Consider the following 11,975-nt stretch of genomic DNA (forward strand, 5'->3'; position numbering starts at 1 on the left):
TGACTCGATCGGTACTCACTACACTTGGCCGATCTCACGAACCGATCGCAATTTGATGACGTCAACGTGTGACAACATACATGATGCGTGGGGACATAAATGATTTGGCACCGCAGTCATGTCATCGTCGGTGTGGAAATGCTACGACGTAACGAGAAACAATGAAACATTCGCTATTTGTCGTGTTTGTTTTGCATGATGATATGATGAATAGATGGTTCATTTTTAACAGCAGATTCAGTGATGTTAGAGCTGATCTGCACCTCACTGCACACGTCTGCGGCTCCACGGCTACCGGAGCTGATCGCGGCCGCTCTAGTCAGTGCTTGTGTTTATCAGCCAGCCGCGGCAAGTTTCTGAGGCGGCTCTCCGCGCTGCTTGGTTAAAAAAAGTATTTTGTGAGTTGTCACAGCGTGGAGGATGGAACAAAAACAGAGGTTTCCTCAGTAACAGCTGTACACAAAGCAGTGCTGAGCTCACAAACGCTGCTTTATCAGGCATATATAACATGCAAGATGAAATGAAAATGACATCGAAAATTTTCTAAAGATAGTCTTCCTTCAGAAATACAGTGATATAAACATAACTGAGCGAATGACACTTAATGACAGTTGTCATAAACATGCATAAAACCTCCTTCATATTCATGACATGTGTCATGTCATGATTATGAAGGTGTCATGTCAGTCTTATGCACACCCCTTCAAGTAAAGTGTTACCAAGTTTTCTTCAACTCGTTTCCAACACAGTGGCTCAACAATGTCGTGAGTTGACACTTCACCCGTTAAAGAAAGCTTATGATAGCAGGACTGGGAGTTTGATTAAATGTCTTCAGTGTTAAGTTCATGTCTGTTGGTTCTCACCTGTGGCGTTTGATCCAGAACTGTTTGTCTGGTCCTGATTGGTTCATTTGGTGCACCATCATCCTACTCACTGTACAAATACAGTTTGGTAGCGGCAACATGAAAGGTCCAATCTCTCTGGAGAACAAAAACAATTACATATTGCAGTTTATCAAAAGTGACCATCTGAATTAGAATCCTAAAGCTCGTAATTTGGTTTGTCTACACAGTCAGAAAAGACCATGCCGTTAATGCTGTTTGTCAAGGTCTGGAAAGCATCCAAAGCCCACACTGCACAGCCAAAAGCTTCAGAAAGACACTCCTCATTTGATATTTGGGTCTGCAGCTGAAAGATTCGAGCCAAAGGTCTTAAATCGTGTATTCCTGCAATTATCACGGATGTATTTTCATAAAAGTCCCACTGGAACCTTAACTAACAACCTCATCAGTATTGCAGCAGGTGGTCATACTTTCATCACATGCAGGAGAAAGATAAAAAGGCATTTGTGATGCTGATGCATATAATACAATCTGCTGAAACGGACTTAAATGCATTATGCACTTATCGGTGTGTAAATGAAATCCAAGAGTATCTACTGAACCTAAAAGACCCAGCAGTTATACGAATTAATATCAAATCAAAAGATAAATCCTGAATAATGAAACTCTAATTAAATTAATTAAAGCTTCACATGTATTGTATGAAATACATAATAAAATGAAAGGCAACCAAATACAATTATTCATTAATATACTGAGTGTTTCAGATTGTATCACAGAGGGCAGCCAATTTCTATAAAGAAGCTCTTGCATTATTTCAAACATAAGTCCTTGTAGCAGCGTTTGATTGGCAGCTCTGTTATCATATAGATTTACTGATATCTGCTTCACTGTCTTTGTGTGTGAGGTTGAACCATGGGGAGAGCCGTGTTTAAAAATCAATTTGTTTGGTGTTAATCCCCACAAGGCAAGAGAAAAGATGAAAAGTAAAGGGGAAAGATGGTGTTGCAAGAGCGTAAAAACTAATTTGCATCTCAGCGAGAACTGAGTGACTGTTTTAACATGAAATCAATTTGGACTAGGATTGGATTTATGTTGTAGAAATAGCCTTTCACACTCAAGTATTTTAAGTCTTAGTTGAGTGTATTATTCCTTTAAACCACTACAGTTGGAATATGTGCAGTGTGGTCAATGACAAATGACAAACAAAAAGTATCCAAGATAAAGAAAATCTAGTTTAGAAAGAAAAATCGAGTTTACAATGCGCCAAAATCTTAGAAATGTATTCTTTTCACATAGTTCTGGAAAATCTTTACTGCACCATTTTTAAAGAAAATTTAAATGTAATGACTTAAAAATTCTGTGTGGTGTAAACATCAAATATTGACATCCTTATGTCTTGTGATGTAAAACATAAGTTTATTAATTCATAGTTAATTAACATTCAGAAATATTAAATTTTTGGGTAGTCCGGGATCCTATTTTTAATATAGATTTCAGTTTTGATTTCTTTTGTGGTTGTTTTGCACAATTCAACATGTTGGCTGCACCACATGATTTTGAGTTTGCATATACACTGCCGTTCAAAAGTTTGGGATCAGTATATGTTTTATGTTTTTTAATATGAGTCTCTTATGCTCATCAAGGCTGTATTTATTTGATCAAAATACAGAAAAAACAGTAATATTGTGAAATATTTCAAATATTGGTTTCCTATTTTAATATACTTTAAAATATAATTTATTTCTGTGACACAGCGCTTTTTATCAGCCATCAGCAATTTTCATCAGTCATTACTCCAGGCTTCATTGTCACATGATCCTTCAGAAATCATTCTAATATGCTGATTTATTATCAGTATTTAAACTGCTTAATATTTTTTGGAAACTGTGATATTTTTATGATTCTTTGATGAATAAAAAGTTTTTAAAAAAGAACAGCATTTATTCAAAATAGAAATCTTTTCTAACAATACAAGTCTTTACTATCACTTTTTATCCATTTAACACGTCCTTGCTGAATAAAAGTATACATTTCTTAAAAAGAAAACATTTACTGAACGCAAGCTTTTGAATAGTAGAGTATATTGTAACACAAAATTTCTATTTTGAATAAACACTGTCCTTTTTTAACTTTTTATATATAAAAGAATCCTGAAAAAAGCATCACTGGTCCCAAAAAATATTAAGCAGCACAACTGTTTCCAACACTGATTATAAATCAGTATATTAGAATGATTTCTGAAGGATCATTCTCAAGGATCATTTCTGAAGACTGGAGTAATGATGCTGAAAATCCAGCTTTGCTTCATAGGAATAAATTATATTTTAAAGTATATTAAAATAGAAAACTGTTATTATAAATTGCAATAATATTTCACAAAATTACATGTTTTTTCTGTATTTTTGATCAAATAAATGCAGCCTTGATGAGCAGAAGAAACTTCTTTAAAAACATTAAAAACCTCACTGATCTCAAACTTTTAAACGGCACTGTGTATGTGTATATATACATATATATATGAGTGTACGTGCAAAAAAAAAACGATCAAAATGAATTCTGAATAATTAAAAGCACACAAAAATGAAAATTCTGCCATCATTTGCCATCATGTCATTCCAAACCTGTATTCATTTATTTATATAATGAAACAACAGTCAATGAACTTTCATTTAAAATGACATTTTTTAAAATATCTTCTTTTATGTTCCACTGATTACAGAAAGTCATACAGGTTTGGAACAACATATGGATGAGTAAATGATGACAGAATTTGAAAGATCCCTTTGACAGACAGGACAAAAGACGAGCGTCATGTCATTGACCCACATGTTCGTGCATACAGTCAGAGAGTATGGAGCGCTGCTGAGGTCAGAGGTCATACATGGCCTCAGATGTGCTGCTTGTATGTAATTCGGATTCCATGATGCAGAAATAACCATGATGAGTTACGGAGGGCTGACATGTGAACAGGTGTTGTGACTGGATAATAGATCTACCACGGTATTGATTAACAATTAGTTGTAATTCAGTAAGTTCAAGGTGAACATGACATTCAGGGACTCCACTTGCTTTATGAGTGTTGCTGTATGCTTGGGCATGAATTTAGCTTTATATGATGCAATTCAGTATATTAAACTCATATTTCTGTCTATTAAAGCACCATTGAATTGCTCTCTCTTATGTAATCCTGGTTCAAGTCATATCCGCCTATTGATCAAAGCTGACATGATATTACAAGCAGTTACATTAGATAAGCATTCAGGGTGTGGAAATTTCAGATTCAATAGGATGATATCGATCCTAAATGTCTGGGTTTAAGTGCGTGCGCGCGCGTGTGTGTGTGTGTGTGTGTGTGTGACTGAGAGAGAGAGAGAAAAGGATATCTCAGTCAGGTCTTTTCTTGCAGCACCTTAATGAAAGTCTGGATATTGCGATTCAAAGTTGAATTCATTCGCGTGGAGGACAACATTCTCCGTGGGCATTTGCAAATGGCATCTGATGAAACAAATTATGAATTTTGATGACCGTGGACGCGTTCACAGCCAGAAAATAGCTCTTCGCAGCTGGTTTGTGTCCAGCAATTAGTGTTTGTAGGTAAACAAATAGGTTACACGGTCTTAAAGCGATAAGTCAGCTGTCAGCTGTGAGGGGAAAACATTTCATATGTAGCATTTCACAACTCCAGGCTGTTTTATGTATGGTGAAAATGTATTGCAAGCTTTCCCTGCATGTCCAGTTCATATCTGTATTATTCACAAGGAAATTGTGGGTCATCCATAGCTGATTTATTGCCTCTCCAGACAGATGGTTAATCAGTTTCTTGGATAGGCTCTTGGTGGATTGCAGGTGTGTGCTGGATTGGAAACAGCATGGATAAATATTTTATTTACTCTCTTTTAAAATGCTAATCTTCACCTAATAGCAGCTTTTGGTGGTTAGTTCTTTAGAAGACATGCATTATGGTTTTCTTAAAGGGCTAGTTTACTGAAACATGAAAATTATGTGATCATTTAATTATATATATTAATATGATATATTTTCATGTAATTGTAATAATTTGTATAATAATGTAATATTGTAATAATATTTGATAATAATAATAATATTTTTTGGAGGTGGAGGAAATACTAATATTATATATTATATATTAATACATATTTTCATATATTATAAATGCAAGACTTTGTATAATAACTTCATAATTTGTATACTTTTATAATATTTTTAAAATTATATATATATAATAATTAATAATTATAATTAAATAATAATTATATCAGAATTCTAATCATTTTTTATAATAATTTTAATACATTAATAACAGTTTTGGGACAAAATATACATATATGAATATAAGAAATGTTATTTTTGAATGAACTATTTATATTACTAACGGATAAATAAATGTTAAGCACACAGTCTAACAGCACAGGTTCGTCCTATCAGGGACAAACGCTGAGCGTCTCTTCTTGTAATTAATAGGCAGAATGCATCCTGAGTTTGGCTGCCACTGCTCATCTGCACCGCTAGATCACTTCCAGACATATTTCAGTCTGTTTACATCTCCTTTCCTTTGACTTTCCATCCTCTCTCTCTCTCTCTCTCTCTCTCTCTCTCTCTCTCTCTCTCTCTCTCACACACACATCTGCTTGCTCTTTTGATCCTGGATTTTTGCTATCTTAAATTTCTTTAAAGCCTAACATAAAAAAATTTAATAGAAAAATGCAATTAAAAACCATTCATGCTCATGTAAACATATTAAGAACTTTTAAATAAGGCATTTAGCCTCAGCATTTTAAGGATTTTGTCCTCAATCAATATCTTCCTGCCCTCTCTCTGTCTCTGTGTGACACATTCTCATGTATAAGGCGCAGCCTCCAGCGCATAACATCTACTCAGCTTAATAGGCAGAGATTGCAAGGTGGAGGGGCCAGAGAGGAGAGATACTGAGAATGAAACAGCAAAACACAGAGAGAGAGAGAGAGAGAGAGAAGGTAGGAGAGAAAAAGGGAGGGAAAAGAGTCTAATGACAGCTAGAGAGGCATTCTGAGGAACCCCTCACTTTTACAAGAGGTTTGGACACTGAATGACTTTTTGTGGCTGTTTTCAACTTTCACTTTTGGGGTCTTTTTATCAGTTTAAGGCTAGATAATCTACGGGTCTTTTCATTGACTTTTATTGGCGCAACTGGAAATAGTTTTTCGTTCCAGTGACGAAATTCTTGCACAGTGGGCTGTCATCTGACATCAGGTGGACAAGATGAGAGCAGCGTGGAGCGTCTTCTTTCTTCTTTCTGTCTGTCTGCAGCTGGCATATGGTAAAGTCTGACCTTCAGTTTAACTTTACAAGAAATTCGCTGCAGTTATACAATACCCGATTTCCTGTTTATGTATTGATGCAGTGTGAATGAGGGGGTGAGAGCAGCTCAGGGGCTGTTTTGCCACAACAAAAAGACAAAAAAAAAAAATGTAACTATAAAAATAATGTTTATAATAATAATAATAATAATACTATCTCTCTCTCTCTCTCTTTCGGCTTATTACCTTTATTGGAGGTCAATACTATATATACTATAATAATAATATACTATAAAATTAATACTATATATATAATAACATAATTAATATTAATTATAATTTTGATTATAATACTAAAATTAAAATAACTATTATTTTAAATAATAATAAACAGCATGTTCTGCATGTTACAAAATGATTACTTTGGAAACAGCTTTTATCCTATTTTCATGGTGTAGAGAAGATTTAACCAGCGCTGTAGAAACTTAGCTTTTTTTATCCTCTCACCAGTGTTTTCCAGCACTCCAGCTCGTGCCCATGCAGAAGAAAGACTCCTCCAGTGTTTGTTTAGCAACTACAACAAGCTCTCTCGTCCAGTAGCAAACATCTCAGATGTGGTTCTGGTCCACTTTGGCCTGTCCATTGCTCAGCTCATTGATGTGGTGAGTCTCAGATGCACTCCAGCACAGCGACATCTTAATTTTAGCAAAAAAAAAAAAGTTTATTTTTTCTTTAAAAATTATTCTTTCAAAATAAAAAAGTAGGCTCACTGTAGAGTTACCCACCTCTCTTATTACCCTCTTCTGCATGGATGTCATATTTTGTTTCATTATAAACCAGGATGAGAAGAATCAGATGATGACCACAAACGTCTGGGTGAAGCAGGTAGGTTTTCATCAAAAAACAGCCCATAATTGGGCATTAATGAGATTTTTAATTGGAACTGGGCTCTTGTTGCTTCACTCTCCACCCTGTCATACCTGCTGGTTGTGAGCGGTGATGAGCGCACATGTTTCCCTGCAGGAGTGGAACGATTATAAGCTGCGCTGGAACCCAGAGGAGTATGAGAATGTCACCTCCATCAGGATCCCCTCCGAGATCATCTGGAGACCAGATATCGTGCTCTATAACAAGTGCGTAAGGCTTTTAACAATCCGGAATTCAGCCAAATCCATTTCTTAAAAATCTACATCTTCAAACACTGTTAACCTCCTGCAGTTCCAGCATTGTAAGGTGTTCACGCTGTTCTGTTTGGCAAACTGCACTTTGGGTACCTGTTAACGGTTAACTCTTTTCCTCAGGGTGATGTTGTGCTTCTACAGAGGAAACGGGAGCATAGTATTTGTACTCTTTAATCCCCCTTTAATCTTAATTCTGTATGTCTTCTGTTCATGTAGTGATAACTAGAAAACATGGGAATTAGACTGTGAGGGTTGATAGGAGTATTGATCTGTGCTGCCTTTATAAGATACCCGGTTGAAGTGAATGAAATTACAGGCAGTTCAGATAAAGGTGCATTGTGTCAGTGTTTTGCAGTAAATGAAATATTTTGGCAGTGACATCAATTTTGTGTTTTGCAAAGTTTGCTGCTTCAGTATTTGTAGATTATTTTTCCACATGTTTCTATGGTGTACTGAAAAACAATGATAGGCATATCATAAGTTTTAAAGGCTTTTAATGGCAAAAAATATAACAAGTCAACATTTACAGTGTTGACCCTTGTTCTTCATAACCTCTGCAATTCGCTCTGGCATGCTGGATATTAGCTTCTGGGCCAAATCCTGACTGATGGCGATCCATTCTTGCCATATTAGTTCTCGGAGTTGATCACAATTTGTGGGCTTCTGCTTGTCCACTCGCCTTTTGAGGACTGACCACAGGTTCTCTCTGGGATTGAGATCCGGGGAGTTGCCTGGCCACAGATCCAAAATTTCAATGTAATGATCTTCGAGCCACTTCTTTATCACTCTTGCTTTGTGACATGGTGCTCCATCATGCTGGAAAATGCACAGCCCGGGGTCATCACATGTGGTTGCCGCAAGCCCGCCGGACGCTCCTTCGTCGAATCTGCCGGCTGCCAATCACAACGCACTGGATAGCTGGCCAATCAGATCACACCTCGCTTTTCAGACCGATGAGCTTTGTAAAAATCGACGTGTTTCAGAAAGGCGGGGCATAGAGGAGAAACAATAATGTACAGTATGTGGAAAATAATGTGTTTTTTTAACCTTAAACCGCATAAACACATTTCATTACACCAAATACACAAACACTTTCACATGTGCGCAACATCATATGACTCCTTTAATGTTATCTGGTCATTTTGTGTCAGGATCAAAAAACAGTGAAATTTTTTTTGTTTTGTTTTTGTGAAAAGTTAATTTTTTGGCCAATGAAGATTTTAGCAATTATTTAAAATGCATCTGATCACTCTACACAATAATCTAGAAACAATGTGAATGAACACCACAACAGCTTAAGCAGCAAACTTTGCAAAACACAAAATTTATGTCACTGCCAAAACTTTTGGCCACGACTGTAGTTAGCAGATTGAATCAGTCTGAAGAGTCGTTCTCGGAAATGACTCAACAAACATCTGACGCACTTCAACAAAGTTAGCGTTACGTTCATTGACGTACTGTCACGTGAAAATTAAATTATTAACCAAATTACAATCATTACTGAATGGTTGTTCATATGGCGTGTAGTTAAAGATAATTTAACCGTATAATTTAGACTGTATGTATGTTTGTTTGTTTATTTATTAAATGATGTGCTGAAAATCCTTTTCGGCTTTTTAAAGATTGCTAGTAAATCAACACACAGACACAAATAATTTAATAATTTTTAATGGATAATTATAAACTGAGGTTCATAAGCTCAGATCAATCAGGCCTATGTGATCAATCAGTTCCAAAATGAAATACCAATCCTGTGCTAGCTGAAAGAAAACAATTTGATAAAAAAGATTGAATTCAATATTATATTTGAAAATGATATAGCATAACAAGAAATTTCTAAGCAATTTTTTTTGTAGGCCAGTCATTTTTGAACAGGAACATCACAAGTGTAACAAAGTGGGAGGAAAAAAATATCATGCTTTTTGGGGAGTTGTAATATGCTGTGTGAGTGAAGTCAGAAGGTTTTAGTCCAATGATGTGATAATATTAACTTGCATTGTTGAGAAACTTGATACAAACAATGACAGAATTTTTGGTCGAACTGTTCATCTGCATGAGCTCTGATTGCACATTTGCATTTTTAGTGAATATTGAAGCTATAGCAATTACAAATGCTCTAAAATTATCTTGATCCAATATATTTGCTCTATTAGGAAGAAAGTTCTGAAAGTTGAATGGTTAAACAATTGTCAAAGACGTCACGGCTTATTGATGGTTTGGCTCACTGTGATGTACACTGACACCACTAAAGCTGTCTTTGACATTGCTCCACCGATATTTTATTGCAGGTTCTGTCTGACAGTTTTGTGTTTAATCTGCAGTGCGGACGGAGACTTTGCGGTGACTCACTTGACTAAAGCCCAGGTGTTTTACAACGGCAGGATCAAATGGAAACCTCCTGCCATTTATAAAAGCTCCTGCAGCATCGATGTCACCTTCTTTCCCTTTGACCAGCAAAACTGCAAGATGAAATTCGGCTCTTGGACGTACGATCAGGCCAAGATCGACCTGGTCAGCATGGCCAGTGACGTAGACCAGATGGACTACTGGGAAAGCGGGGAGTGGGTCATAGTAAATGCCGTCGGCACTTACAACATCAAGAAGTACGAGTGCTGTACGGAAATCTACCCAGATATCACCTACTCCTTCATCATCAGACGTCTGCCTCTGTTCTACACCATCAATCTAATCATCCCCTGCCTGCTTATATCCTGCCTGACGGTGCTGGTCTTCTACCTTCCCTCAGAGTGTGCGGAGAAAATCACGCTGTGCATCTCCGTCCTCCTCTCTCTGACCGTTTTCCTCCTGCTAATCACGGAAATTATTCCCTCAACCTCGCTAGTCATCCCGCTCATTGGCGAGTACCTCCTCTTCACCATGATCTTCGTCACTCTCTCCATCATCATCACTGTGTTTGTGCTCAACGTCCACCACCGTTCGTCCCGCACGCACAGCATGCCACACTGGGTCCGCCAGGTGTTTCTACACCTGGTGCCCCGTTACCTGTTCATGAAACGTCCGCCTGCCTCAGGTAAGAGGAACTGTGGGAAACTGATCGAGATGATGCACAAGCCAATGGCGTCACAGTCCATGTTTCTGCGGAACAACATTCTGGATATTTCTCCGCAAAGTCCGCACCCCCATTTGGACGTGACCTCGGTTGCCCAGTTGGATCAAATTCAGCTGGACTCTTCCCCCAAACCCATACTTTTCTGCAGTTCTCCCAGCAGCCAGTATTCCATCCTGCAAGAGGAAACGTCGCAAACACCTCAAACGCTGGCCCTCGGTTATACATGCGCATTCACGAACAGCATCTTTGCCTCAAGCACAACTTTATTTCCAGATACTATCCTTGGTACTCTGCTACACACCATACCGCAGGAAGGAGCTGAGTTTACAGACTGTGATATCCAAGGCCGGAGTGCTGAGAACGTCTTCATCGAAGCCAAAGAGAGCATTCTGGGAGCAGGGAGTTGTCAACACTGTCTTACATCTGAGGGGTCTCAGAAGCTTGATCACGAGGAAGCCGGGAGGTGTACCAGACATAACTTGCCCAACGCCCAGATCTTCAGCTCTAACAATGACAGCACTACTGATCTGAACGCAGCGCAGCCGGGGAGCAATCTGTCGCAGTCCCTGCTTAAAGCCTTGGAAGGAGTTCAGTACATTGCTGACCATCTGAGAGCAGAGGATTCAGACTTTTCAGTAAGTTTTACTTCAGGACAAATGAAAATTCTGTCACCATTTAATCACCGACGTGTCATTCCAAACCTGTGTCACTTCCTTTCTTTGGTGGAACACAAAAAGAGATGTTTTGAAAAATGTTAACATTAGGGCAGTGGATTTAATGTGTTCATTTGATGGAAAATAGAAAATGAATGGAAAAAAATAACGTGTTAAAATTAACACATTTAATGCACCCCATCCCAGCCCAGAACTGTATGTCATCCATGCAGTTGCTGAAAAAGATGATGCAGAAGACGACTGACTGCGTGATATAGCCTATGAGAATGCAGTTATGCGCCCTTAAAATTCAAGAAATGAGGGAAAAAAATTGAAGAATTTTTTTGTCTTATATCATATAGTTTAGGAATATTACACGGGCACATGCGTTGATTTTCCCAAATATCTGCCCAACTGCACGTGATATTGATTTTATTCAGCAAGAAGTTAAAGGGTTAGTTCACCCCAAAATGAAAATTCTGTCATTAATTACTCACCCTCATGTCGTTCCGAACCCGTAAGACCTTTGTTCATCTTCGGAACACAAATTAAGATATTTTTGTTGAAATGTTAGAGCTCTCAGAGCCTGCATAGACAGCAACGCAACTGTAATGTTCCCAGGTCCAGAAACGTAGTAAGGACATCTGTAAAACAGTCCATGTGACATCAGTGGCTCAACTTCAGTTTTGCGAAGCTACGAGAATACTTTTTGAGCGCAAAGAAAACAAAAATAACAATTTATTTAACAATTCTTCTCCCCCGAGTTACGTCTTCCGCCATTTTGGAGAGTACCCAAAAACGTAATCGACGTCATCAGCGTTGTTTACACTTAGGGGAAAGCATGCGTATGCATTGTGATACTCTCTAAAATGGCGGAAGACGGTAACTCGGGGGAGAAGAATTGTTGAATAAAGTCTTTTTTTTTTTCT

At 37.7% G+C, this 11,975-nt stretch overlaps 1 protein-coding gene across 1 annotated transcript in view; it reads left to right on the top strand.

Moving 5' to 3' along the window:
- Window positions 1–6,104: 6,104 nt before the first annotated feature.
- LOC107655994 (neuronal acetylcholine receptor subunit alpha-2-like) overlaps window positions 6,105–11,975 on the top strand; it is an 8,681-nt gene continuing 2,810 nt past the window's right edge. The window contains exons 1-5 of the mRNA XM_016443623.1: window positions 6,105–6,162; window positions 6,653–6,804; window positions 6,983–7,027; window positions 7,166–7,275; window positions 9,645–11,028. Of these exons, the coding sequence (XP_016299109.1) occupies window positions 6,105–6,162; window positions 6,653–6,804; window positions 6,983–7,027; window positions 7,166–7,275; window positions 9,645–11,028 (1,749 nt within the window). The remainder of the gene's footprint in view (window positions 6,163–6,652; window positions 6,805–6,982; window positions 7,028–7,165; window positions 7,276–9,644; window positions 11,029–11,975) is intronic.

The sequence above is a fragment of the Sinocyclocheilus anshuiensis genome, unplaced genomic scaffold (assembly GCF_001515605.1).
Source record: "Sinocyclocheilus anshuiensis isolate Anshui unplaced genomic scaffold, SAMN03320099.WGS_v1.1 scaffold51, whole genome shotgun sequence".
Classification (NCBI taxonomy): Eukaryota; Metazoa; Chordata; class Actinopteri; order Cypriniformes; family Cyprinidae; genus Sinocyclocheilus; species Sinocyclocheilus anshuiensis.